Source organism: Onychostoma macrolepis, chromosome 04 (assembly GCF_012432095.1).
Source record: "Onychostoma macrolepis isolate SWU-2019 chromosome 04, ASM1243209v1, whole genome shotgun sequence".
In the NCBI taxonomy this organism is placed as follows: Eukaryota; Metazoa; Chordata; class Actinopteri; order Cypriniformes; family Cyprinidae; genus Onychostoma; species Onychostoma macrolepis.
In genome coordinates this window covers 20,211,261-20,238,283 of record NC_081158.1, presented here as the reverse complement: position 1 = coordinate 20,238,283, position 27,023 = coordinate 20,211,261, and the positions used below count along the sequence as shown (strand labels likewise).

The 27,023-nt window shown below is 34.4% G+C and overlaps 2 protein-coding genes across 2 annotated transcripts in view; one reads left to right on the top strand and one right to left on the bottom strand.

Moving 5' to 3' along the window:
• The window catches only part of sema3c (sema domain, immunoglobulin domain (Ig), short basic domain, secreted, (semaphorin) 3C), a 62,928-nt gene extending 50,014 nt beyond the window's left edge, over window positions 1-12,914 (top strand). The window contains 6 exon segments of the mRNA XM_058773766.1: window positions 638-726; window positions 1,808-1,849; window positions 2,024-2,181; window positions 3,023-3,090; window positions 4,951-5,081; window positions 8,612-12,914. Of these exon segments, the coding sequence (XP_058629749.1) occupies window positions 638-726; window positions 1,808-1,849; window positions 2,024-2,181; window positions 3,023-3,090; window positions 4,951-5,081; window positions 8,612-9,010 (887 nt within the window). The 3' untranslated portion in view covers window positions 9,011-12,914.
• A 1,183-nt stretch (window positions 12,915-14,097) lies between these two features.
• On the bottom strand, window positions 14,098-23,666 carry cd36 (CD36 molecule (thrombospondin receptor)). Its single transcript, XM_058773479.1, has 12 exons — window positions 22,611-23,666; window positions 21,810-21,970; window positions 20,527-20,671; window positions 19,647-19,793; window positions 18,349-18,440; window positions 18,104-18,153; window positions 17,756-17,825; window positions 15,635-15,819; window positions 15,404-15,522; window positions 15,225-15,298; window positions 15,067-15,121; window positions 14,098-14,576 (listed from the first exon to the last, which is right to left on the bottom strand). Exons 1-12 carry the CDS (start codon window positions 22,731-22,733, stop codon window positions 14,391-14,393), a joined length of 1,407 nt encoding a protein of 468 aa, XP_058629462.1. The 5' UTR covers window positions 22,734-23,666; the 3' UTR covers window positions 14,098-14,390.
• Window positions 23,667-27,023: the final 3,357 nt, after the last annotated feature.

The following is a 27,023-nucleotide window of genomic DNA, read 5'->3' as shown; positions in this document are numbered from 1 at the left end:
ATTTGCCTATCAAAATTCCTGATGGAAAGCCAGGAGCATTGTGCGGAGCGGCCTGCCTGCTCCTTGGCAGGGTTTCGTCTAGAAATGTTGGCTATTTAAAATGGGAATTTCCAGAGTTTGAGCTGAATTCTCCATCGTCCTTCTCTCTGAGGCACTGGAGCAAAATATACACACCTATCATGACCTCAAAGAATGGATGAGCTTGACATTTAAGGTTCATAAGCTGCTAACGGCATCAAACTCATCACTCAAAATGTTTCTAGAGTTGAAGATATCCAATAAATAATTTCCACCAGGCAGATGGCAAAAAAACCCCAAAATGCTTAGACTTACATTGAAGTAGGGCCACGGGCCATATCTAGGGACTAGGGGGTGGGCTCTTTTGACGTGAAAATCACCTAGCAGCCACACATTTTTCTCTGAAGTCTAGTTTTCAGATCCGTTTCTCAGAACAGATGCTCAACAACATCATAAACCAACCCAGATACATACACACACAAGCTAAAAGATTTCAAAGAGAAAGTCTGAGAACAATGGAAAGTTCATAAGCAGTTCAAACCCAGACCACATTATCAAGGTTGTTTTTGCTTTCTAGACTGTCCAATACTCTCCTGATGTTCTGATATTCTGCTCACAGATAAAGGCACGGTACAGAAGGTCGTGGTTCTGCCGTCAAACGGCTCTCTGGATGAGGATCTAATCCTGGAGGAGCTGGAAGTGTTTAAGGTCTGAGTTCTCGCCACATATCACACATCAAAGTATCTAGAGGAGCAGAGCTGGCAGTGCCACAAAGCATTTATTAAAACTCGATGTTGTTCTAAGGGAAGGCAGATCTTTAATGGGAACAAAGACTGGGCATGAGGTGAGGAAAAGGTTACTCTGTGAGGTCTCTTATGATCTGCTTTGAGTGGCTCTAAATTGTCAAAATAGTTTTAGGCATAATGAATCAACTCATGGACCATGAAATGCCACACACACAGCTCAGTGGGATGTTTAATTTGGCATCTGAACACACACTCACAAATTTGCACATAAAAACGCAAAACCACCCTAAAAAGGCAATTTCTCATTAAAAATCGTTTCGTTTAATTGATTCAAATGGCAAATAGGCTAAGGATGTCCATTATAATGAAAAGCTAAATCTTTTTTTTAATTTAGTTTAAAGCATATGCCCAGCTTTCAGAAATGTCATATTTGTAAAGTTGTCAAATGGTGTAACCATCAAATGAAAAGTGATCACATTTTCCCTTCAAAAGTTAACTTTTTTTTTTCCCTTTAACAAACATTGTGAATTTCTGAATCATGAATACCATGAAATTTTCTTGGGGTTATACCATTTGACATTGCCATTTTTGGAGTTGCAATATAAACTAACATGATTATTATAAGGTGTTTAAAGCAAAAATTACATTTACTTATGTGAGAATAGTCACAATCACAATAACTTGTCAGTCACAATAACTTGATTCACTGCCACAGAAAAAAGGTATTTTGAAAAAGAAAAGATGAAATGATAAAAATCATGAAAATTAAATCAAAAACCCGCTACCAACAGATAGGCCTGCATAAGAAAAGAAAATCCATGTTGGTTGTACCACACTGACTCTACATTGTTGAAAATATTTGTATAAAATTCTTACAGTTACACCACCTTGACATTTTTTACCACAATAAACAAATAAATAAATACAAATTGTTGAAATTTAATGTATAAATAGGCATTGTATGCATGAATTTTCTTTATTTTTAACATTTTTGTTAAAAAAAAAAATTACTTCATTCACCCTCTTTCTTTTTTGATTTTCAGAAGCAATCTCCTATCACCAACATAAGAATCTCATCTAAAAAGGTAACTACATTTAGTATCTCTTTCATCTAGATCCATTTTGTGATTAAGTGCTACATATAGTAAGTGGGGGTGGCGGGGGAAATGTTACTGCTTTAATTCCGGGTAATTATCTTGTCACCAGTCCTGTGGGTTAAAGGAACAGCTTTTGAGATATCTGGCTTGTATGTGTTACAGCAACAGCTGTATGTTAGCTCCGAGCACGGAGTTTCCCAGGTGTCTTTGCACCGCTGCATGGCATACGGCTCTGCCTGTGCAGACTGCTGCTTAGCGCGGGACCCGTACTGCGCCTGGGATGGGCTCAGCTGTTCTCGATTCTACCCTACTGGCAAGAGGTATACACACACACACTATAACACTCACGGTGGCATAAACTGCAGCAGCAGTGGGGCAGAAATAAATGATGAGACACAGCTTTGGTTTCATTTAGTCATAAAGCAGAGACATACAGTCTGGGTCGCAAGATTATTTGCGGAATTTGAACAAGCCTCTAACCCTACATATTAAAATTAATTTTGTCACTATTACATTTTAAAGAGTTCTGGCTTAAGATTTTCCTGGCAGACGATGAAACATAAGCCTAAGACATATCGAGGGACTAGAATATCAGAGACTTGAGGGTGGGCATTTCTGACTTGGGCCATTAAGCAAATAACATACAACACCCTAGCAACTGCATAGCAATGCAGTAAGAATCACTCAGCACACTTTGGCAACTGTGTGGAAACACTTCAGAAACCATCCAGTCTTTGGTACTCAGACCGCACACGTACAGCTAGTCACTCAAACAGAACAGCCCACATATTACATATTCATAAGTATTTACACTGTGGCTTGTTTCAGAACGGAACATGTTAATCTGATACCTTAGCCAAACAGTTTTTCTTGATGCCAGATGTATTGAGTACGGAAAATATTGATGGAAGGCACAGCCATCAAAACATCCATTCCGGAGTATTGAAGTGGAAAAACAGACATGTCATTTCACTGCACTTGTGACAGCTGAATCACGTTAATTATGAGAAATTAAACTAAAATTTGACTTTCATGATAAGGAATGTGTTTAATAAAAAGAATATTGTGCAAACATTCAGGCAGTGAGAGAATGTAAGAGTGAAAGGAAAAAATGCATATATGAAGATCTGTTGGATTAATCCTATGTAAATGTTTTTCCAGGAGAAGCAGAAGGCAGGATATTATGCATGGGAATCCACTGACTCAGTGCAGAGGGTTCAATCTGAAAGGTAATGACTACCTGCATGTCAACACTTGGGCTAGGCAAATAAAGTCACAAAGTTATGTGCTGAGACAAGTTTTCAGTAAGCAGTTTTGTGACAGGCAGTTTGAAAAACCTGTTTCCATTTATTTGATACAAAGTCATTGTGACTTTATATATCATAATGAGACTTTATATCTCAAAATTGCACCGTTGTTTCTTGTAATTGCAACTTTTTCTCGTAAATGCAACTATTTCTTTATTTTTTATTTCAAAACTGCATCTATTTCTGACAATTGCTGCTATTTCTTATAACTGCAGCTTCATTTGGTTAAACACATAATTGCAAGTTGAAAACTCATGGAACTTTAAAGGGGTAGTTCACCTAAAAATGAAAATTCTGTCATTAATTACTCACTCGCATGTTGTTCCAAACCCGAAAGAGGAGAAATTGACTCGTAGCATCATAAAATTAAGGTTGAACCACAGATGAATTATTTTAATGATGTCCTTACTACCTTTCTGGGCCTTGAACGTGTCAGTTGCATTGCTGTCTATGGAGGGTCAGAAAGCTCCCAAATTTCATCAAAAAATATCTTAATTTGTGTTCCGAAGATGAACGAAAGTCTTACAGGTTTGGAACGACATGAGGGTGAGTAATTAATAACAGAATTTTTATTTTTGGGTGAACTTTAATGAAAACTCAACATCACGTAAAAAGCGTCAGCATCAGAGTCAACAGTCACATGAAATTTTGTCAGCATAAACAGTCCATTGTCTACTGTCAACAGTATATGAATCAGTGTTCACACAATGTCACTTTAAAACCAAACCAACTTTTTGTTAGTTGGCACAGCGAATCTGCAAGATCAACTTAAACCAGTTGCAGAATCTGCATAGGGAAATCTTTCATTCTTACGCGAAATTCCTGATCACATGAATTCCTAATGAAATGACTGGCTTTGCCACACTGTTCTGCATTTTTGCTTTCTAATAGCAAGGACAAATTGTCTGTTGCTAGAAACTAAGTCACGTCTGGTGGGGACACATAATTATTCATTTGCAAGACCATCTAGAGCTGAATCAATCTAGTGACTAAGTATTTTACTCATCAACAACACAGCCACAAATGGATCCATTTTGGCGTTATGAGCGTTGTTATAGAAACTAATCGTTTAAAACTGCTCAGAGTAGAATCTCCAAGTTGTCATCTTGTAATTATTCTAATTCTAACGTGAACGTAGCCAATGCTAATGCTAAAATGCTCATGCATCAAAGTTATTTTATGACATGTTGAGTTTTTCAATACTAGCACACTATTTTAATACATACACATACAATGTATTTTCCTAATAAAATGCATTTCAGTGCTTAACTTTAATGCTAATTGACGTGCAGCCTCACACATTTTCCTCTCTCTTCTTCCACCACTCGTTTCCTTCTTTCTCTCATGTTTGTCTGATTCTCTCTCTCTCCTTGTGAAGGAATCTGTCATGGGACCAGAACACCTGTTAATTTGAATACAATTGGCACTGATACTGTCAGCAATCCAGATGACTCAGTTCAACACTTCAGATGCATCAGAATTAATAAATAGCGATCTTAACGAGGAGTGGAAGCATTATCCCATCTGTATGCACTAAACAAAAGTAGCATAATGCCAAAACAAATGTTGAATATATGACATCATTGGTCACTTATCAAATTACACACTAATGTGGCCCACTACTCTTAAGAGTACAGTTTACTGCATACTCAGTGAACTCGAACCCCATCATGACCCTCATCCGCAGATGTTAGCGTGTCAGTTGAATTACGGCAGTACAATTACAATTAGTATGCGTTAAGTGTTCGAGAGCTTTGGCTAACACTTCATGTCTTGTTTCAGCCTACAGGAATGCAGTGGAGATGACTCAGTATGGAGTCAAAAACAACACCACTTTCCTGGAGTGTCAGCCCAAATCTCCACAGGCCTCAGTTAAATGGCTCATTCAGAGAGACAACGATCGCAGGAAAGAGGTCAGACAACCCTGTCCAAAATGACACAACATTAAACCCTCATCCTCAACAGCCAATGCATAGTACATTGCTCCAGGCTATCGATATTTAATTTCAATGAAATATCATCGTGTTTGTAATCATCAAACAGACTGACTCCTCCTAAACTGTCAATGGTGAAATATAAGAAAATAATAGACGCAGAGGGATGCTCAAAAAAAATTTTGTCTTGTAAAGGTCTGGCTTACAATTAAAAAAATAAAAAATAAAGAATAAAGACAATATGCAATAGATAATATAAGAGTTAATATTATATAAAACATGATCTCCCATACTTATAGATGTTATAAATGTATATTTTATGCAAATATAATTATTACATTTATAAACAATTATATAATAATAAAAAATTAATTGTTCTTTATTATTATTTAATTATTTAAGAATATATAAAAGTAGTAGTAGTATTACTACTAACTATTATTATATCATGAAGAAATTTTATTTCACAGTAATGATATATATCACAATACAGTTATTTCTGCTTTAAATAAGGTCTTTATGATATCAAAATGTTTGATACCATAGAAATGTCATAATTCTTGTCACCAGTGTCAACATCACAAAAAACTAATACTACTAATACATACATACATATATATATATATATATATATATATATATATATAAATAAAACCTCATGCTCACCGAAGACAAGTAAACAGTCAGTGATTAAATAAAAATAAGAAGCTAATTAAAATCAATAGGACAAAAAAACTACAGTAGAACAAATAAATAAGAAATGCTACATGTACATTGTATAAAGTAATCAAATGTATAAAAAAAACACTGCATATTCTTCACTATGCAAATTAAATATATATTTCTTCTTATTAAAGTTACAAAAGTGATTTAGTTGAGAAGTGAGAGATTTTCTCTCTTTTATTGTTTAATTAACATGAATGAACACCAGCAGGAATATTAGACTGCTGTCATTTTAAGAGCTGCCCGGATCCAATAAACACGTTTTCTTTCTTAGCTGTTTGCTTTCACTTAAGACCTAAATTACTGTATTTACGATGATACTTGCAAAGACAGGTATTTTGACACATACAAGTGTTTGTTTTTAACAGTTCAAGGCCTATAAAGCGGCAAAAATATCTCTAAGAGCACCGTCTTCACGTGCATGCGCCTCTCTGACAGTGCTCAGAAACAGTCTCTCAGACAGCGTGAGAATTTAGCAAAATGAGTTCTCTTTCGCTGTTGATTGTGTTTGAACAGCTTAAAAATTACTTGTTTTTAAACCGCAATGCTTAAAAAGTGTGCAAACAATACGTTTTCGTGACCATGTAGCACAGCAACATCACGTGAGCATGTAACCGCAGTAGAGAAGATATACCGGTATATCACCCACCCCTAAGTAAGGCAAGGCAAGTTTATTTATATAGCACATTTCATACACATTGGTAATTCAAAGTGCTTTACATAAAAGGAAGTGAAAAAGTCATAAAAAAAACAAAAAACAAACAAACAAACAAACAAACAAGGAATTAAAAAAAAATTAAATAATAAAAACAAGATATAAAAATGTATTTAAAAAGAATTTAAAACAGTTAAGAATAGAAAATGATTATACATAGTGCAATCAGTTCGGACGTAGCACAGAGCTCATTTAACAAATGCACAGCTAAACAGATGAGTTTTGAGTCTGGATTTAAATGTGGCTAATGTTTTAGCACATCTGATCTCATCTGGAAGCTGGTTCCAACTGCGGGCGGCATAATAGCTAAAAGCGGACTCCCCTTGTTTTGTGTGAACCCTTGGTTTTTCTAACTGACTCGATCCTAATGATCTGAGTGGTCTGTTAGGTTTATATTCAGTGAGCATATCTGCAATGTATTTAGGTCATAGGCCATTGAGTGATTTGTAAATGAGTAAAAGTACTTTAAAATCAATCCTAAATGTAACTGGAAACCAGTGTAAGGACCTGAGGACTGGTGTGATATGCTCAGATTTTCTGGTTCCAGTCAGAATCCTGGCAGCAGCGTTCTGGATGAGCTGCAGCTGTCTAATGGTCTTCTTTGGAAGGCCGGTGAGGAGACCATTACAATAATCCACCCTGCTGGTGATAAAGGCATGAACAAGTTTCTCCAAGTCTTGATTGCAAGAATTAGATGTTTTGTGTCCAATGTTTTTGAGATGATAGTATGCTGATTTAGTTACTGCTTTGACATGACTACTAAAACTAAGGTCTGTCTCCAGAATCACCCCAAGATTTTTGACTTGATTTTTAGTTGTTTGACCCCTAGAGTCAAGGTATGCATTCACCTTGAAAACTTCATCTTTGTTTCCAAATGCAATGACTTCAGTTTTCTCCTTGTTTAACTGAAGATAATTTTGGCACATCCAACAGTTAATTTCATCAATGCATTGGCAGAGGGAGTCAATGGGGCTGTAGTCATTTGGAGATAAGGCTAGGTAAATCTGGGTATCATCGGCATAGCTGTGATAGGCAATTTGGTTATTTCTCATTATTTGACTTAGTGGGAGCATATACAGGCTAAACAAGAGTGGTGCAAGAATTGAGCCTTGTGGGACTCCGCATGTCATGGGCGTCCACTTAGACTTATGCTCTCCTATACTCACATAATAACCTCTCCCTTCTAAGTATGACCTGAACCATTTGAGTACCATCCCAGAAAGCCCGACCCAGTTTTCCAGTCTCTCTAGAAGTATGTTATGATCAACAGTGTCAAACGCAGCACTAAGATCTAGTAGTACCAGCACTGATATTTTGCCAGAATCAGAATTGAAGCAAATATCATTTATTTTCCTAATAAGCGCTGTCTCTGTACTGTGATGCGCTCGTAAACCAGATTGAAAATTGTCCAGGTATCCATTTCAGTTTAAGTAGTTGTTCAGCTGATTAAAAACTACCTTTTCAATAATCTTACCTATGAAAGGAAGATTTGATATTGGTCTATAGTTGCTCAATATGGTGTTATCAAGATAGCGCTTTTTCAGAAAGGGCTTAACAACTGCAGTTTTCAAGGAGATTGGAAAAGTCCCAGTAAGAAGTGAGGCGTTCACCACTTCTAAGATATCTGCTTCTAAACATTTAAGCACACTTTTGAAAAAAGATGTGGGAAGTGTGTCAAGATAGCATGTTGACGATTTAGGTGCTATACTATTTCTTCCAAAATTTTGCTATCAATTGCTTCAAAACCAGACATATTCACTTCTTTTTGAAATTGCGGGTGAATCTGTGTGACCTCTGCATAACTTGAGGTAGTATATATGTAGTATATATGACTACATTATTCTAATTTAATGAAGCATAAACATCTACAGTTTGTAAGTTCTAATTGGGAGAAACCCCTTTTATAGTTCATTACATTGCAAAAATAGTGTTTTGATCACCAAAACAAACACAACTCTACCCAAAAAGGATCACAACCCCATCTTGAAAGCTTTTTTTTTAAATGTATTTTTGTATTTAATAAGCATTTAAAAATTACACATTCACCGGTCATTATTTTCTCTGTGTGCAGGTGAAGCTGAGCGATCGTGTGGTGTCCACCAATCACGGTTTGCTCATCCGTTCAGTGCATTCTTCAGATCAGGGTGTGTATTACTGCCTGGCCACAGAGAATGGCTTCAAGCGCACACTTGCTAAAATCCGTCTCCAGATTCTGAGCGAAGCTCTGGTCAGCGCTCTGAGCAATAAAAATTCTCCCTGGGGCTGGGCAGCCTCATTGCACCCTAAAGCTCTGGTGTCGGCCTTCAGCCCGGCTGAGATGTTGGCCATGCACCAATACTGCAAGGAACGCAAACAGATGCAGAGTCTGCAGAACATACAGAGCCCCATGAGAGGTGATCTGGGCAAACTCAAACCCTTGCTGGACCACAGGAAGAGCAGGAACCGCCGGAACCACTTACAAGACGAATAGAGTCGAAACATGAACAAAGGAAATGGATGGAGAGATGGCGAAAAGGAATAAAGACATGCATCAGGAGAGAGGAAAATAAAGTGGAAAATAAAGGAGGAGAACGCTGGAGAAGATTGCTCTGTTATGAACCTCAGTTGTGGTTCTTCTTCAAGCTCAAAGCATCTCAGGTGCTTCCTGTACAGCAGTCTTATATACATGAATGCCCAGAGCAGAGGACTCTGAGACATCCTCACACACAGGCACTCAAGCCAATTTGTGTTTCAAGCAGCATAATACAAAATGCCATATGTCATACGATAGTATTGTTATCATTTTATGTGAATGTGGCATTTCAGAACAAACCATGTAGTAATACGAAGTCCTTTAAGACCCAATGAAATGGCTTGATGAAGACAGTTTTTTTTTTTCCTGTGTTGATGTATTTCCTATTGAAACAGGGGCGGGACATATGGAGGGACTCTTCCCTTTTTAACAGCCGTTAGTTTACATTACAGCCATGAACATTTATTTCTGCTTGCTAATGCTAGTGAAGTATTACTAAATGGTACAGTATAATTCTTCAACAGACAAAAAATTTTAGTCATCAATATTTTGGTTTGTTTACTGAAAGAGAAAGGCTGTAAATTGCAAATGTACATATCTGCTAAAGGTCTGTCAAATTTTAGGACTACATATGCATCAGCCTTAGCCTCAAAGCTAACAGACATGGACGAAAAACCCACAGAAATTGTTTTGTTTTCTAGTACGTATCGGATAAATTCTTATTAGATATGGATCTTGAGAGTATTCTGTTAACTTATAGATGTAAAGTTTAATTAGCTTCTAAACTATTGATTACTTATACGTTTTCTTTAATGTCCCTGCAGAACATTGTGATTAGAAGTATATTCAAGCAATCCAAGTTTGATATACATGACATGTTTAGGGGAAGAAATTTAGGAAAATTTCTATAAAATGGAACAAATTTGTCCATTCTACCATCTACAACTCTTCATTACCCCTGACTGAACTACAAGGTTACATTAAATATTAGGGATGCCCGATATTATTGTACCAATTTTGGAATCGGCCGATAATGGCTTTAAATGTAAATATCGGCATCTGCCCGATATGAAAAATTGTGCCGATATGTCTTGCCGATAAGACGAATATATTAACTCACATGTGTTCAGGGTGTGCTATCGATTAGATCACGTCAGCATTGTGGCTCATTCTTGAAGCAAAGTTTTGCCTGAATGATGATTGGATTCACTGTTTTGGATCTCCGCATTTAAACTGAGAATGCACATAAAGAATGAGGTGTTCTGTGTGTGATAGAGTAAACAGTCAGTAATAGCACGTGCAGCGGCAGCCTCCCCCGGTCCTAATGACCGCTCAGTAAGGAGTTTTAATTCCGTAGGGGGCGCTGTTGGCCTACTTTTAATAAAATGAAAGCAAAATACACAAATAATATTTAGACTGCTTTTTTTCTGATTAAATAAAGCAGTAATTGATGCCATAAAAATCATGAGTATGTTTTGATTTAAAGGTCAGAAGCTGTAGCTTACATGAACCACAAAAAAATCTCAAACATGACACTTAAATTAAATAATTTTATATATACTGATTTATTCATTAATGTGTAATATGTTATATTTTTTAAACAAATTATGAGCTCTACACTGTAAGAAAAAAAAAATTGAGCCAACTTAAAATTTTAAGTCAATCGGCTTCAGCAGATTTTTGAGTTTTCTCAACTTGTCGTTTTAAGTTTATACAACAAAAATTTGAGAATCTCCCACAAAAATAAGTTGAGCAAACTCAAAAATCTGCTGAAGCTGGTTGCCTTAAAATTTTAAGTTGGCTCAATTTTTTTTTTTTTTTTACAGTGTAAAAGATTTTCAGAATTTTTACAACTCTTTTGCTTTAGACCATTTACAAATGTTAAATCATAAAATAAAATGTTAAGGTTACCACTGCATCTTTCTGATAAAAAAATGCAGTGATTAATATATAGTTTATTTAGAGTTATTTTCAAATCTTCAATGTACTGTCATTATAAAATAACTTTATTATAGTTTATTTAATTCTAATAAACAAGTTCTTGTCAAAAACTAACCAAAATTAAAAATAATTATATATCGGCATATCGGATATCGGCAAAAATCCAATATTGTGCATCCCTATTAAATATTAATAGTAGTCTTTTAAAGTCAATCAATGGCCTCCCTACATTGAGATGATCATTTTTGGATTAGAGCTCATCTTCAGCTTGTAAAAGCTTGTTTTCTAGCAAATGAATTGTTTATGGTCACTGAACAGATCATGAGAATATTTCTTGGAGATAAAATCATGACGCATAAACCAAAGTACATCTTCCCAGCTGCACCACAGATGTTCATATGGGAAGTGAGAGGGAGAGAAGATGGTTTGGAGACATATCAAACTGTACCAGACAGGTGGCTCTCTAAGCCCATAATACTATAAAAAGTGTTGTGTTTTTGCCAAGTGTTGTGCTTTGGGAAACATCATTAATCCAAAACACATAATTTCTTCCTTAGAAAAATGACTGGTTCGTCATCATTTACTCACCCTCATGACCTTCCAAACATGTCGGACTTATATATACTATATGAATATAGTGCACATGTCGTATGGACCACTTTTATGAAACGTTTTTGTCCTTTAAGAAGCTTGACAGTCAGTGGTCATGTTTTCAGTTTTCAGTATATGGAAAAGAGCAGCATGATCATTCTGCAAAATATCTCCTTTTGTATTCCTGAAAGAAAGAAAGAATGATATGAGGGTAAATTTTCACGGGTGAACTCTTAGATTAAAATGTTGAATGTATGTGCACGTTTTCTCCTTTTCCTAACATGGTATCCACATTATTTTTCAACACAGAAGTTAGCTGTTTTCTGTGAATGTGTGAGACTTCTGATTCATAAGCCTAATTGGAAAATAACCATAAAAACAACAAAAATGCAGTAAACAGTAAAACTATTTGCGCTACAAACTAGCATGTTTATAATTACAACATTACATTAAAATATTATGATAATAAATGCCAGTTTTTAATATGAAGCAGCAAAGTGGACAGCTGAAAGCATATGACAATGGAAGCCATGCACATTCAAGTTACAAATGGCTACATCCGATCTTACGTTAAAAATAAGGTGAATACTGAACCAGAATGAAATCAGTTTAAAGTTAAAGTATTTTGTAAAGTAGATTTACTTTAGCCCCAGAAATACCAGTGTTTAAATCACACAAGGATAGGCCCAAAAAGGCATGTGATCATGCATATGGTATCATTATTATACAGGCACATGTTTGATGTTGGAAATGAATGTCATGTTAATGTTTTGTGGTTTGCTCAGTGTGCACAGCTGTAATGTGATTGTCACTCATTTTAGATGATGTATAGCATTGTACAGCCTCCAATTTTGGATTACTCGATGTCTGTGTAACTTATCTCTTTTTGTATTTTGAGTATTTGTAAATAGTGAAAAGTTCAACTCTAAAAACAAATGAGAAATTCAGTCACACTTCAATTTTGCAATAGATTTCTCTATGGCTATTAGAATAATTTCATTCACATTTGTCACATTTGTGGGGTTTTTTCTCTCTCTCTCTCTCTGAAATGCCCGATTTGAATTTTGTTTAATGCCAAATTTCAGATGTTTTTGACTGAATCTGCATTTTGCAGACGTTTCATGGTTTTTATTTCCTATGGCATTTTGTGCCCTCTTCAAAGGGCATTTGGAGTAACAATATGTTTTAATATAATAGGCCACTATAGCGAACATGCTGTATTCCTTGTGAATGTTAATGATAATTTTATTTTATTAAATGTCTTGATTTGTGTATTCCTATTTATTAATGATATAAGCCTGAACAACTGCATTAAACAACTTTAATCTGTCCCATGTGTTGCAGACTCTTTACAAAAGAATATGAGAATTGATTCATATCAGTAGTAGCCTCCTTAATATTAATCAGATTAAACTCATAAAGAGTCAAGTTATGAAGACAGCAACATTAACATTACACATGAAGAATAAGATCGTCAGTCTTGTGTTTGAATGCATAATAGTTACATTCACAGGTCAGTTATTTACTCCTCAGTTATTTACTAGAGTAAACAATAGAACCCTGCCCAAAACTCAATAGAAAATGTAATGGTTTTAATGGTTATAATGGGAATTGTATTGGTTTTAATGGAAACTATAATGGTGTCTACTGGTATGTGATGGATTCTATTGGTGGGATGTTAAATCCTATTGGAAAAATTCCCAAAACACACTACAAAAAGGAATTTTGTAATGGTTTTACTGGAAAAAGCTAATGGTTTATAATGGTATTTTAATGGAAACCATTGGAATTTCCGTGATGGTTTCTATTAGGCTTCTATTGTTTTTTTTAGCAGGGATAATGGCAGAATACATGACTTGGAGAAGACACACACACACACAGCACAACTCCAAAAAATAAAATAAAAATCTCTAATATCAACCAATTATCAATTTGGTTCTGAAAAAGGCTGCACCCTTTTTATAATGCATCATACAGTATTTGTACTTGCTGTTGAAATGTCATTAACAAACGATCATGCGTATTTTTTATGTTAGTAGCATAGACATTTGTCAAGCCTTTATTCTAAAGTAGAGTACAAACCTACATGCTGTTTGCTCTGGCTTTTAGTAGTTTAAAACCCATGGGTCAAACCAGAGCAGAAAAGCAGCAGTCAGAGATGACCAGTTGTGTTTTATAATTCATAAAGCAGGAAGGAGGGAGGTAGCTCCAAGGCCTACTTTCATATTAAACAAACCCTTGTTTCCCACTCAACCCCAAAACCTCCCATTCTGATTTAGCAGCCACTGGAGAATGGAAAGTATATCATATGGATTTACAGGGTATAACAGAGAAATCTGTTCCAGAATTTCTTCTGTGTCTGTTTATCAGTCTGGGTCTTACGCATGAGAAGGCAAAACTTGATATGTGATTTGAGATGTGTAGACGGCAACAACTATGCAAAGAGTAGGCTACAGAAACAAAAACGAAACAATTCCAGAAAACACAAATCACAATGAGGCCAAGTTTCACAGTTCTTTGTTTTACTGAAATTGTGCTGACATATAAAACGATTTCATATTTAAATGAACCACAGTATGACCGCAAAATGGCAGAATTATTGCCCTGATAACTATTTAAAGTATGACTTGATACAATATCAAGCGAAATACAGAAAGAAATAATTTTGCTCCACGAAAATGCAGAGTTTATAAATTATATAAATAGAATTGCAGTACTCTGAGCGCAATTAGCAATTACAATATACAATTCCCACAAAGTGCGCTGTCAAAAAATCAAACACGCAAAGCACCAAGCATCCCTCCCTTTATTTAACAATCAAAGAAGGTTTACGGTTCGGTTTCGTGCACTCCACAATCAATCCAATCAAACAGCTGGCAAATAAGACTAAGCCAACCACTATGAGTCCGATCTGAAACCCCTCCAACAGCTCCATCCGAGAAATCAGCTCTTTCTTGAACATGTCGGCCGTCTCATCGTCCAGAACTGCCGTCTAACACAAATAAGAGACAAAATCTTACAGTCAGCAGTTGGCGGCACCTAGTCCTGCTCTGATGAAACTATCAGATGGTCCAGGGGTCAGATGTGTGAGATTAGCTGTTTATGGACCGTAATAATTCTTCTGATAAATCAGATGTAAGATTTCAGAAATTACTTTGTTGGTCCCAATGGGTCTAAAGTACCAATTTAAAGTAGAGATAACGGATCTACATAGATATATGCACACACACACACACACACACACACACACACACACACACACACATTTATGTTATATATAGTAATTATGCATATATAAATACTATTTAATAATAACAATAAAATAAACATTTTATCAATGGCCAATGGCCAAAGGACTCAAACTGACATATTTCCGCTTTTATAAATGGGAATACTAAGGTTATTATAGGTGCTTTATTGGACCTATATGCTTTAGCTGAACCTAACTGCTTTAATGAAATAGATGCTTCATTAACGCTTACCTCGTTTACCCATAAAATAGGGAAAACTGTGTAGTCCTTGATTTCTTTCAAAATTCTGTGAGAAAGAAAGACACAGGATGTCATGTTAGGCTGTGCGTTTATGAATTTAGCAAAAAGTGCAGTGCATCAATGACAATGTTTGATGTCTGTTTACATACACAATACTATCCGATGGGCCGTACAACATGTTGACCTGAAGTCTTTTTGCAAATCTCAGAGTGAAACCTGTAATCTACAAATGACACAAGATGCATAACCATTATTCTTATCTTGAAGCTTCTTCCTTTTAATAAAAGAAAACTTGTGCAAACTGAAATGGGTTTCAGTTGAAACTCACCGGTTCAACATCAAGAAATATGGAGTGCTCATCAGAGTTTGGGTTCAGTCCGATCACACCTTGATGGAGATTATTGCTGCCATAGAGGAAGTGGGGTAGAGAGAGGAATACTGGGGTTCCTGTTGAAAATATCGAACATAAAAAACTAAAATGTGAAAGAATAACGCACACAATAAATTTTAGTTTCAACTTTAGTCTCAGTTGACTTAATAAGAGGTCCAAAGCACTGACCTCTACAGACAGTGAGGTCAAGAAGTCCTGCCGTAGTGCAGTTTCTGGTGATCACAGGGTCTGTACAGTAGCACTGGTTATCTGGGTTCTCCACTGGAGAGGCCAGAGCTTCAGGAGGCAACATGTACCGATACACGTCGATTCCCTTCAGGTCAACAGTTCTGTCATACACAGCAGATATTGCCCTAGAGGACAAGTAAGTTATTTATCACAAATGTATGTGTTGCAAAGGGGGAAGGAGTGTGTTAAACAGTTTATTAATTATTTTATAATTGATATAATACACTATATATACTGTATATATATATATATATATATATATACACACACACACACACACACACACACACACTGTATGTGTATGTATATATATATATATATATATATATATATTAGTGCTGTCAAACAATTAATCGCGATTAATCGCAACCAAAATAAAAGTTTTTGTTTATATAATATATGTGTGTGTTCAGTGTATATTTATTATGTATATATAAATACACACACATACAGTATATATATTTTGAAAATATTTACATGTATTTACATGTCTATATTTATATTCATATAATTTATATTATAAATAAATATTTCATTTATAAAAATATTTTTTCTGAAATATATATATATATATATATATATATATATATATATATATATGCATGTGTGCGTATTTATATATACATAAATATACACAGTACACATACATTACATACAGTAAACAAAAGCTTTTTTTATGTGATTAATTGTTTGACAGCACTAATATATATATATATATATATATATATATATATATAGTTAAAAAAAAATTCTTATGCTCACAAAAGCTGCATTTATTTAATCAAAAGCACAGTAAAAACAGGAATATTGTGAAATATTATTCCAATTCAAAATAACTGTTTTCTATTTTAATATAGTTGAAATCTCATTTGATTCCTGTGATGGTAAAACTGAATTTTCAGCTGCCATTACTCCAGTCCTCACTGTCACATGATCCATTATTAGTATCAATGTTGAAAACAGGGCTTATATTTTTGTGGAAACTATGATATATATTTTTTCAGGGTTCTTTGATGAATTAAAAAATAAACATAAATAGAGGAGGATAACAGCATCAATTTAAAATGGATTATTTATGTAACATTATAAAAAGTCTTTACTGCCACTTTTGATCAATTTAATGTGTCATTGCTCAACAAATTTTTTTTACTTCAATCTTTTGAACAGTAATATATATTAATTGTATTAAAATGATATAATAAAAGTTTATAATTTTTTTTTAAATTTTTGGTGAAATATTTCCTTCGTTTAAAAAGTATCCGTTAGATTTTAAAATTATACATTTGATTTGATATTTTGCATATAATGCAATAACATGCATACATTTTTAAGCATGTTTTAAGTTTCTGAATACTTTTTTAGCCATTATATATATTCATGAGTGAAAACATGAGGAAAAAATATTTCAAAAGCCTAGAGACATTAGTCTTAGTAATACATTTTTAACACGTTTGATCATGTGACAAAAAAAAAAAAAAAGACTGTCTAGCTTTGATCTCCTGCAATTATAGCTTTAGTCACACATGATGTATTATGATAAAAGTGAGGAACTGCTGAGAGTTTTTTCTGACATCTATGACCCTTCAGAAGGAGTGGCCTGACCTCTGGTGGTAATGACAAACAAAAACTGGACGCATGAAACCTCCACTTAGATGCATTACATCTGTATATATCAGGCTTCCGGATCAAATCTAGTCGGATGCGGAGAGATCTCAGTTCATGAACCCCTCATGAACAAGATGAGACTTTAATCAATAGATTATGAGAACATTGCTGATAAGTGGCATTTCAATATATACAGTGTCCTCATAAAATGTATAAATGCCGTAAAAAAGGGCATTTATTGAAAAGAAAGATAAGCATAAGCAATTGACTAATAATCACCTTGAGACCACCTGGTTAAAAGTTAGTTCTGAGATAGAAGTGAAGTTAGTTTTAATAAAAGTCTAATATCAGATGTTTGCAGATGCTTTGGGTTAAATCTGATAAGTAATCTTTATCATTTTAAAGTGTATTTTATTTACTTTTTCTACTGATTATCAGGGAACAAACTGGAAATACCTGCAGATATCGGAAGAAAAGAAGAACAGGGGTTCTTTCTTGCTCAGGAAAGGGTGGAAGGAGGAACCATCTGTTGACATATGAATACAAAATTGAATGTGATTAATGTGTGAAATATTACATTTGTTGAACTTTATATCATGTATCTTAGAACACATGGTGTCCTTGTAGAAGTGCTGATGATTAATAATAATACTATAGTACGAGACCTGCACACAATTTCAACACGGTTTAAGGCAAACAGCTTTGGGATAAAAGTCACACTTCATATTTGCATATATGTCAACAACAATGTAATTACTTCACAATTAATTCCATGTCAGTGTAATATGTTAGAGGTAAACTTGCCTGTTCCGTTTATCTTGTTGCAATAAGGGTCATTCCAGTAACTCAGTGATCTGTACAACATTTAAGTTTTTTGATGAGATTGTTAGTCTGAGTTTTACTAATATTGTGTTACTTAAATCATAAACAAAATGACTGACGGTTGGTTCTGTATATACAGTATCTACATTTAAGGTCTGGGTCATTTTTAGAGAACAACAAACCCATTTACAACCCAAAGAACCATGTAAACATTCTGTTATACTTACGGTTCACCTGCCCAGCGTTCAATCGTGGCTACCTTCTTGATGTCATCCTTCCCCGTGAATACAGTGTATGGTCCATCGAAGGTGTCATTGTACTAAAAAAAAAAAAAAAACACAGAGGTAAGATTTTGAGTTTGAGTATAAATAACAACAAATGGGGCAGTAAAAACTAGAAACATAAGCATTTTTAAATTATGATTTAAAGACATTCAGATTAAAGAGAAATTTGGTGGATTAGCTTCAAGGCTTATCTTTAATAACCAGCTTTCATTAAATCAGTCATGGTGTCTTTAAAGGAATAGTACACTCAAAATGAATATTTGCTGAAAATGTACTTACCCTCAGGCCATCCAACATGTTAATGAGTTTGTTTCTTCATCGGAACAGATTTGGAGAAATGTGGCATTGCATCACTTGCTCACCAAAGGATCATCTGCAGTGAATGGGTGCCGTCAAAATGAGAGTTCAAACCTGATTAAAACCATCACAAAAATCCACAACTCCAGTCCATCAATTATTGTTGCGTGATGCAAGAAATACATGTTTGTAAAAAAACTAATTCATAATTAAGATGTTTTAACTTCAAACTGTTATTTCTGGCTAAAATTTGAGTCCTCTGTCTATAACGATGCTTCTTCCAGTAAAAAAAAGCCATTTGGTCTGATTGAGGAGAGAAATATGCTCAAATGAACCACTATTTACATGTGAAAACAGTCCAAAAAAGTTTTAAACGTATGTAAGTGGATTTCAATGTGAGAGGACAAAAGAGGGTGGATTTTATTTACTGATGGAAGTGTTATTATGGATTATGGGCTCATATTTTGGCCAGAAGCAACAGTTTAAAGTTAAAACACCTTAATGATGAATTTGTTTAGTACAAACATGCAGCTTTTCACTTTACGAGACATTAATTGATAGACTTAATTGATGCTTTTATCAGCTGTTCGGACTCTCATTCTGACGGCACCCATTCACTTGCAGAGGATCCGGTGAGCAAATGATGCTACATTTCTCCAAATCTGTTCAGATGAAGAAACAATCTCCTCTACATATTCGAAGGCCTAAGGGTGAGTAAATATTCAGCAAATTTCATTTTTGGGTGAACTATGCCTTTAGGTATTTTTACATTCTTAAATTTTGTATTTTTACATGCATCTTAAATCATATATTTGCTTATGTTCCAAATGATTTTGCTCATTCACAATAAAAATTGTCCACTTGCATTTGTATATATGATATAGTTCATCAATCATGAAGCTATAAACATCTTTTATTCGCAAGTGAATGCCATGAAGCCTTACTGGATGAAAAACTCCAACCGTGCTGCTCAGCATTGGGTCTTTGTAGCCCCACAACAATTCCTTAACAGTCCTTTTCTGGAAGAGTGTGGAATTGGAGCGTTGGATGAGCAAGTTTGCAAGACTATGATCTAGTAAACTGTAAACACCCTGGAAGAGAAGAAAATAAAGTTCAAGTTGATCACAGCACACGCAGGGAAACATAACCTGTCATAAATTCAAAAAACCTTGGAATCAACAACACTGGAAAAATGTATTGCATTTTTATCTCTACAGCACTTTTATCTGACTGAACATCACCTGCAATTATGAATATAATCTATGAAAATGGATGAGGTGATGATTATGCAGCATTGCTGGTTAAATTTTAACATATGTGCTTGTGCTGACTCTTGACAGATAATCACAGATATCAACATTTTATTAATGATATGACAACCTTTAACTGACTTGCTTCACAGCTGACAACAAATGCTGAAGCAATGTTATCAATATCAGGGGTCAGCAACATTAGGCATGTGAGCAAAAAGAGTTTGTAAGAAAGATTAGAACTTCATGTATTTCTTTTATTATTTATACACTTACACTATTGTTTAACATGCTGGGATCGGTATGTGTTTTTTTTATTGTTTTTGAAAATATAGTAAAAAAGTAATATTGTGAAATATTATTACAATTTAAAATAACTGTTTTCTATTTTTATACTTTAACATGTAATTTATTTGAACATGTATTTAACTCTGATGGCAGAGCTGAATTTTCAGCAGCCATTACTCCAGTCTTGAGAAATATGCATCACATTAACTCGCCATGGAGGACAAGCGAGGAAAACAGACAAAGAGAAAGACAGAAGGGTGAGAAAGATGGTTGTCGAAATACATACTGCTACGGCTAGATTGAGCGATGTGAATATGTCCTCCTCTGTCCCTACTGACATGCTAGGCTCAAAGATGGCTCCCGCCGGCAGCACAAAGGACACAGTGTAGTTATCATTGAAGGTGATATTTGTTTTGGGGATAAAACGCGTCCTAGAGAACAACAGAGAGCATGAGAGCATATTAGACCATAAAGAAATACATTATGAGCATTTAGTGGCTTGAAATTGCAAGAAAAACAAAAGTTAGGTGGTGTTTACTGGGCATATTACTATATAGCAGAGAAAAGCTATACTTTGGAATGAAACAGAAATGTCATGCCAAGTAGATTATAAATTAAAAAATAGTTTTTATTAATTATTTGTATTCTTGGTAATTAAGTCAATTGATTGCTCTAATGAAATATAAAAGTGTGTGTGTATATATATATATATATATATATATATATATATATATATATTAGTGCTGTCAAGCGATTAATCACGATTAATCGCATCCCAAATAAAAGTTTTTGTTTACATAATATATGTGTGTGTACTGTGTATATGTATTATGTATATATAAATACACACTCATACAGCATATATTTTGAAAATATTTACATTTACATGTATATAATTTATAATATATATTTGTATATTTAATATACAAATATAACATTTTTCTTAAATATATACGTGCATGTGTGTGTATTTATATATACATAATAAATACACACAGTACACACATATATTATGTAAACAAAAACTTTTATTTGGGATGCGATTAATCGCGATTAATCGTTCTACAGCACTTATATATATATATATACAGTAATTAACAAGAACAGATAGATGACAAAATGTCGATAAGTACTCACATTTCAGTAAACTGCTCATTATATTACTTTAGAACATGACAGACATAAGTATGGAGTGTAACATTTGCCTTAATTAGATAAGCATCATCCCAACAGATACATTTTGGCTTATCAACATACAACAATTAAATGACAACAGCACGATAAAACTTTTGAACAAGCTTGAAGCGCTTATGTTGATACTGTCTATTTTTAAGCACAAGTCTCAGAAGTAGGTAAAAATGGTCTATACTTTGGCAAACGGCTGATGCTTTGGGATTCTTTCTGCTTTATTTTAGGTAGTTCAAGAGATAGAGATGTTTCTGAGTAAATTTGAAAGATCATGAAAGAGTGAATATGCTTGATTTTACTTTCTCTACCTTCAAGAGATAAAGAAAAATGGTTTGTTTACATGAGTATTGATTGAAAATGTATTTATATAGCAAGTCTTACTTGTATGTATACGGTCCTTTCTGCACCAGCACAGGTTTGGCCCCTTGACTTAAAACTTCATCAGGGTTCTGCACATCAAACAGCCAAAACTGCCTGTATATCGGCGTGTCTACAGATGTCCAGGTGTCAAATGCTAAAGTCCCGTTTTCCAACACTGTTTCCTTTAGAGACACAAAACATACTTGGTGTCAGATACTCTATACACTTGTATACTACATTGTGTACTTTCAAAATGGGGTAGGGCTGGGGCAAGTTGTCACAAACCAGTGAATATTTCTCAGTATGGTGTTATTTTCAGTCAATTTCTGTACAGGCACACACCTTTAAGTCTAAAATAATGCTACAGAACATTTCAAATGTTTTTTGCCTAAATATATAAATAGAGCTCATTTAACACACACTGCCATTGACCTTGACACCATGAGGTAAGTGGAGAACCTGCTGTTTAAATACAATAAATATAACATACACAATTTATCTTTATGGGAAATGTATTAGATGCTATTTAATGGCTTTTCAGCGAAATGTAAACAGTTTATTAAAGAGCAAAACACGTAAAATTCTAATCAATAAATTGCATATAAAATACAAGTGACAACATTTATTAAAAATAAATAAAAATGCCCTTGACCCCATTTTATTAAATATCATCTTTGATAGTACGTTGTACCCTTCATTGACTGTTCCTAAATTATTCAGAATATTTCTCCACAGCAACTTCATCATGTACTGTATATGCCTTTCTGAAAAATCTGCAAATGCATGTGCGCCGAATATTGATATAAAAAGACGACGACTTACCGTGTGCACGGTGTTTTCAATGAACATGTTGCCCACAGGGATGAGAATCACGCCCAGCAAGGCGATCAGGGCGCCCAGCATGGTCCCTGTGGCGAGCCCGCATTTCAGATCACAGCAGGTCATGATGGCGAGCAGCAGCCTGGACCAACACTGACCGGCGGCGCGTCAGGTGCGAGCATGAGGTCGTCCTGGGAATTATTATGTAAGTTCCAGGGATCGAAGGTTGCAGAGGAGGAGATTTAGGACTGGATTGCTGCGCATCACACCCGGAGACCCTCGTTAAGACGGAGTTATCTGAGCTCGATAACGCACTGCTGGGCGGGGAGCGGGCGCGTAACGCACGGCATTCAGAAGCCAAGGCCAATGTCACTATCAGACGGGGGCTGAGCTTTAACGCAGGTTAAGACTCAAGAGTGACTTTGAAATACATAATCGACTTCGAAAAGACTTGAGAGCCTCAGAAAGAAAAGAAAAGCAAAGAAAAGAAAAGGAGAAAGTGTTATTTCTCGATTCAAAATAACAATGATACATGTGAATGTAATGGATTCTAATATATTTTTATTTAATGTTGATTTTAATTTACTTTTAAACATTCTATAATAGCTATCTAACAGCATAATTTCTCACAAAATAGGAAAGAAATAGAAGCAACATTTTATAGAAAAGAATATCAGATCACTAAAGCTGCAATTAACCAATCAGAATCAAGCATTTCAGGCAGTCATATGTATGTATGTACTGTACACTGTACAGTTTGTATGCATATAGTGAATACTTTAGCTGACCAATCAGGATCAAGCAATCCAGACAACCATGTGAGGGGGGGTACATAAAATTTAGAATAGAAAATAGAATATCAGACCGCTGAATGTCCCCAAATGACCAATCAGAATCAAGCACTTCATACTGCGCAATAAAAATGACAAACACGTTCATTACCTGACATTTAAAATGATATTATATTTACAAGCAGCTGTGGAAGTATAGCTTAGATAGTGGACATATCAAATAGTAAACCAATAAAAAAAGTTCAAGGGTTGTTTTTATTAGTTATTGCTGCGCTGCATTAGCAGAATACATTTTATATCTCGAATTGTACCTCCCCTCTCACATACCTGCTCTCTATCTCTCTTTTTTTTTTTTAATCTCTGTGTGTTGTAAAGAGAGTTGTATTTCAATGTTGTCTCTGAGTAATGTTATCAGAGTGAAGTTTTAGCTTGTGCTGTCCTCTAGTGTTCATGGGTTTCAATTTGTATGCAAGACTGCAGTGTGTTGATGTTTTTCGACACTGCTGTCAGAGTGAATTAAGACAATGTAATTGTAGTTACATGTGGGGTTCTTTCAGGGAATACACAAAAACGGACAGCTTGAATTTACTTAGCTGCTTTGGAGAAAAATAAAATACAAACATCTAAATATGAATATAAACAAATATACATCTCTTCTTTATTTTTAAATCGTGCAAAAAAAATTTGGATGAACTTGTATTTTCCCAACCATTTCATATGAGTTCATGCAACTCTGCTAATTGGAGAGTCAACGCAAGTTTATGTATACAGGGCACTAGAGGGCAGTGTTCAACTATTGGTGTCAACTTAGTGGTTGTTCGTAAATTGTACAAAATTTTGCTTGAATTTTCCTAGCTACTGTTGCCATAAAACAGCAGGTCTATAGCGTGACCTCACAGTAAACAGGGGCAGGAATTATTGCAATTTTCAGAATCACAATGACCTACCTGTCTGTATTACAGTAGCTAATATTTTACATATTCATAGAATAACTACATTAGTGTCCACATAACTATTATTGCTAGAGTTTAACTTCCCAGCATGTATAGAAGCATGAATTATTTATTTTTTTAGATAAAATTACATTTGTTGGCTGTCACCATTGTTGAGATATGCTTGGTGTGCATTATTATATTTTACCCTTTTATGAAAGATTATTTATGAATACGTTTATAAAAAATTATAGCCTATTTTTTTTAAATGCTGACACTTTAAAACAAGATCTCGTTTGTTAATGTTATCAATTAATATCTGATCATGTTAGTTAAAAATAGGCTACAATTGTATATTGTTTGTTTATGTTAGTTCACAGTGCATTGACGTAATTTTTTATTTTTTTAAAAAATGTATTAGTAAATGCTGAAATTTACATTACCTAAGATTAATAAATGCTGTAGAAGTACTGTTCGTTGTTAACTAATGAAAAGTGTTGTAAAGTGTTATATTTCTGTAAAACATTACCAAATATAGCATCGATTACAGTTTTGATAGACAAAATTTGTAAAAAAGTTCACAGGATTTTACTCGAAAATGTGGCATATTTTTCTAAAGCATATGCTGACTAAATTGACACAAGCTTCCAAAAATGTAAAGTTTAAGACTCTAAATAACACATTATTATTATAATTTTGACAAACGCATTATTTTGATTTTTGTCACCTGGCTCATGTCCTTACTGAACTGTAGAACTGTCGCAGACAGTCACTTTGCATACAAGTTGTAATAGCCTCATGTGACATGTAAATGTGTGGTTACAGTGTTGTAACCCTTGGAGATCCAATGCAAAGCAGATGTGTTTTCCCAGCAGCTCAAAGCAACTGTAAGGTCTGAGGTCAATGCCTAATTTATCTGCTTTAACCTCACAGTCATGCTCGCATATTTAAAGGCTGATCCTCGACCGAGGAGTGATAGTGTAATGATTTTTGAGGCTCTTTCTGCAAGCTACGCAGGATTGTCAGCAGTGTTGATGTTGCAGTGAGGTGTGGTCACAGTTCATTTGACCTTGGAACGTATGGTCCGTTGTGACACTGGCATCTGTGATGGGTCTAGGACAAACTAATGAACCTGAGGAAACACAACTGGGACGCTGAGATGAATAGAATAGAATAGAATAGAAAATCCAGTAAACAAATACATAAGCATGCATAAACATGCATGCAAGAACATGCATAAAAACTACATTCACAAATTAATTTATTCGTTTAAAAAGTACAAAGTCAGTTGTTAATATATATTTAACAGCTTACAGCAACAGCTGCTAATATCCACCGAATGAATGAATGAATGGTATATTGACTAATGGTATATTGAATAGGACATATCCAAGATATCTGCTTTCTAAGAAAACACAACATTAGAAACCGACCCAAGAAAAGAAAATAGTTGCCTTGAAAATGATTTTTAGATTATTTATTATCTATTCACTTATGGTTACTACTTATTTATACTAATGAAAAGAAATAACATTATAAAAAAATAACAACAAAAAAAAATATTTGCTTTATTATTGTAGTTTATTTATTTATTTTAATTACTATTCAAGTTTTAATATTTCAAGCAAATCTACTCTATATACACTATGATTTTTAAAGACGAGCAGGTATAAGTTTTAATGTTCTAGCTCAAAGAGGCCTACAAAAAGGGCTTTGTGATTTGGTCCCATTTACCTTCTTCCCAGCATGCACTGGAGCATGAATAATTAATATGGCTGCATTGTTTGACCACTTGCCGCTTTTACACTGTTGTTGATATAGTTGCCATGTTTAGTTTACATTACCCTTGTCAGTTTGATTACTGTCACCCTTGTTGTGTTTCACGTATAAAGTCTTGAGGCCTGATTGTAGTAGATTTAAGTTATTTTAGTTTTTTGGGGGGTTTTTTTTATGTGATGTTGTTAATAGTTTAACTCCGTAAACCCTGACAGAAAGATCAAATACTTTGAAATGGAAGAGTTTATTGAACCTTTGCATATGTTTATTGAAAGTGTTTTGTTTTGTATCGTGTTTGATATATCAGACTTTTATGGCCCATATAGGAGAATATGGAGCATACACTCAAGAAGTAAAAATAGACATTCATTAATCCAATCATATTTATACAGAGGCCCAAACTGAGCAATTAATGTGTTTTTATTGCCAAAAAGTATAATGAAATGTAATGCAATAAAAAGATGAAGAGATGTTCCAATAAACGTTCATCAAAAGCCCGATGTATCATATTTGATACATACATTGTCTCATGATTTTTCTAGAAAAAAGGATGAAAATTCAAGTAAGCTTAAGTTGCTTCAGTCCAGTAAGTGTTGATTTCGAAATATAAATATAAAAGTTATTCTTTTATAAATCATTAAATATTCATACAACAAAAATACACAACCTGAAAGTAGACATTTTAAAGGTTTTATTTGGTAAAAAAGTATAAACTATCCATTAGAGGGCAGGAGGCAAGAAGACTATCTACAAGATTTTCAGCAAAGTTTTGATCTTTCTGATAATTTAGAGGCCAGAAATTAATGTATCAATTATAATATAGGCTTTATAGGGTTAAGACATGAAGCACAACTCCTCAATGACACGAGAAAACATGATGAAGCACAAAATATTGGATCATCTAAAACCATGTAACT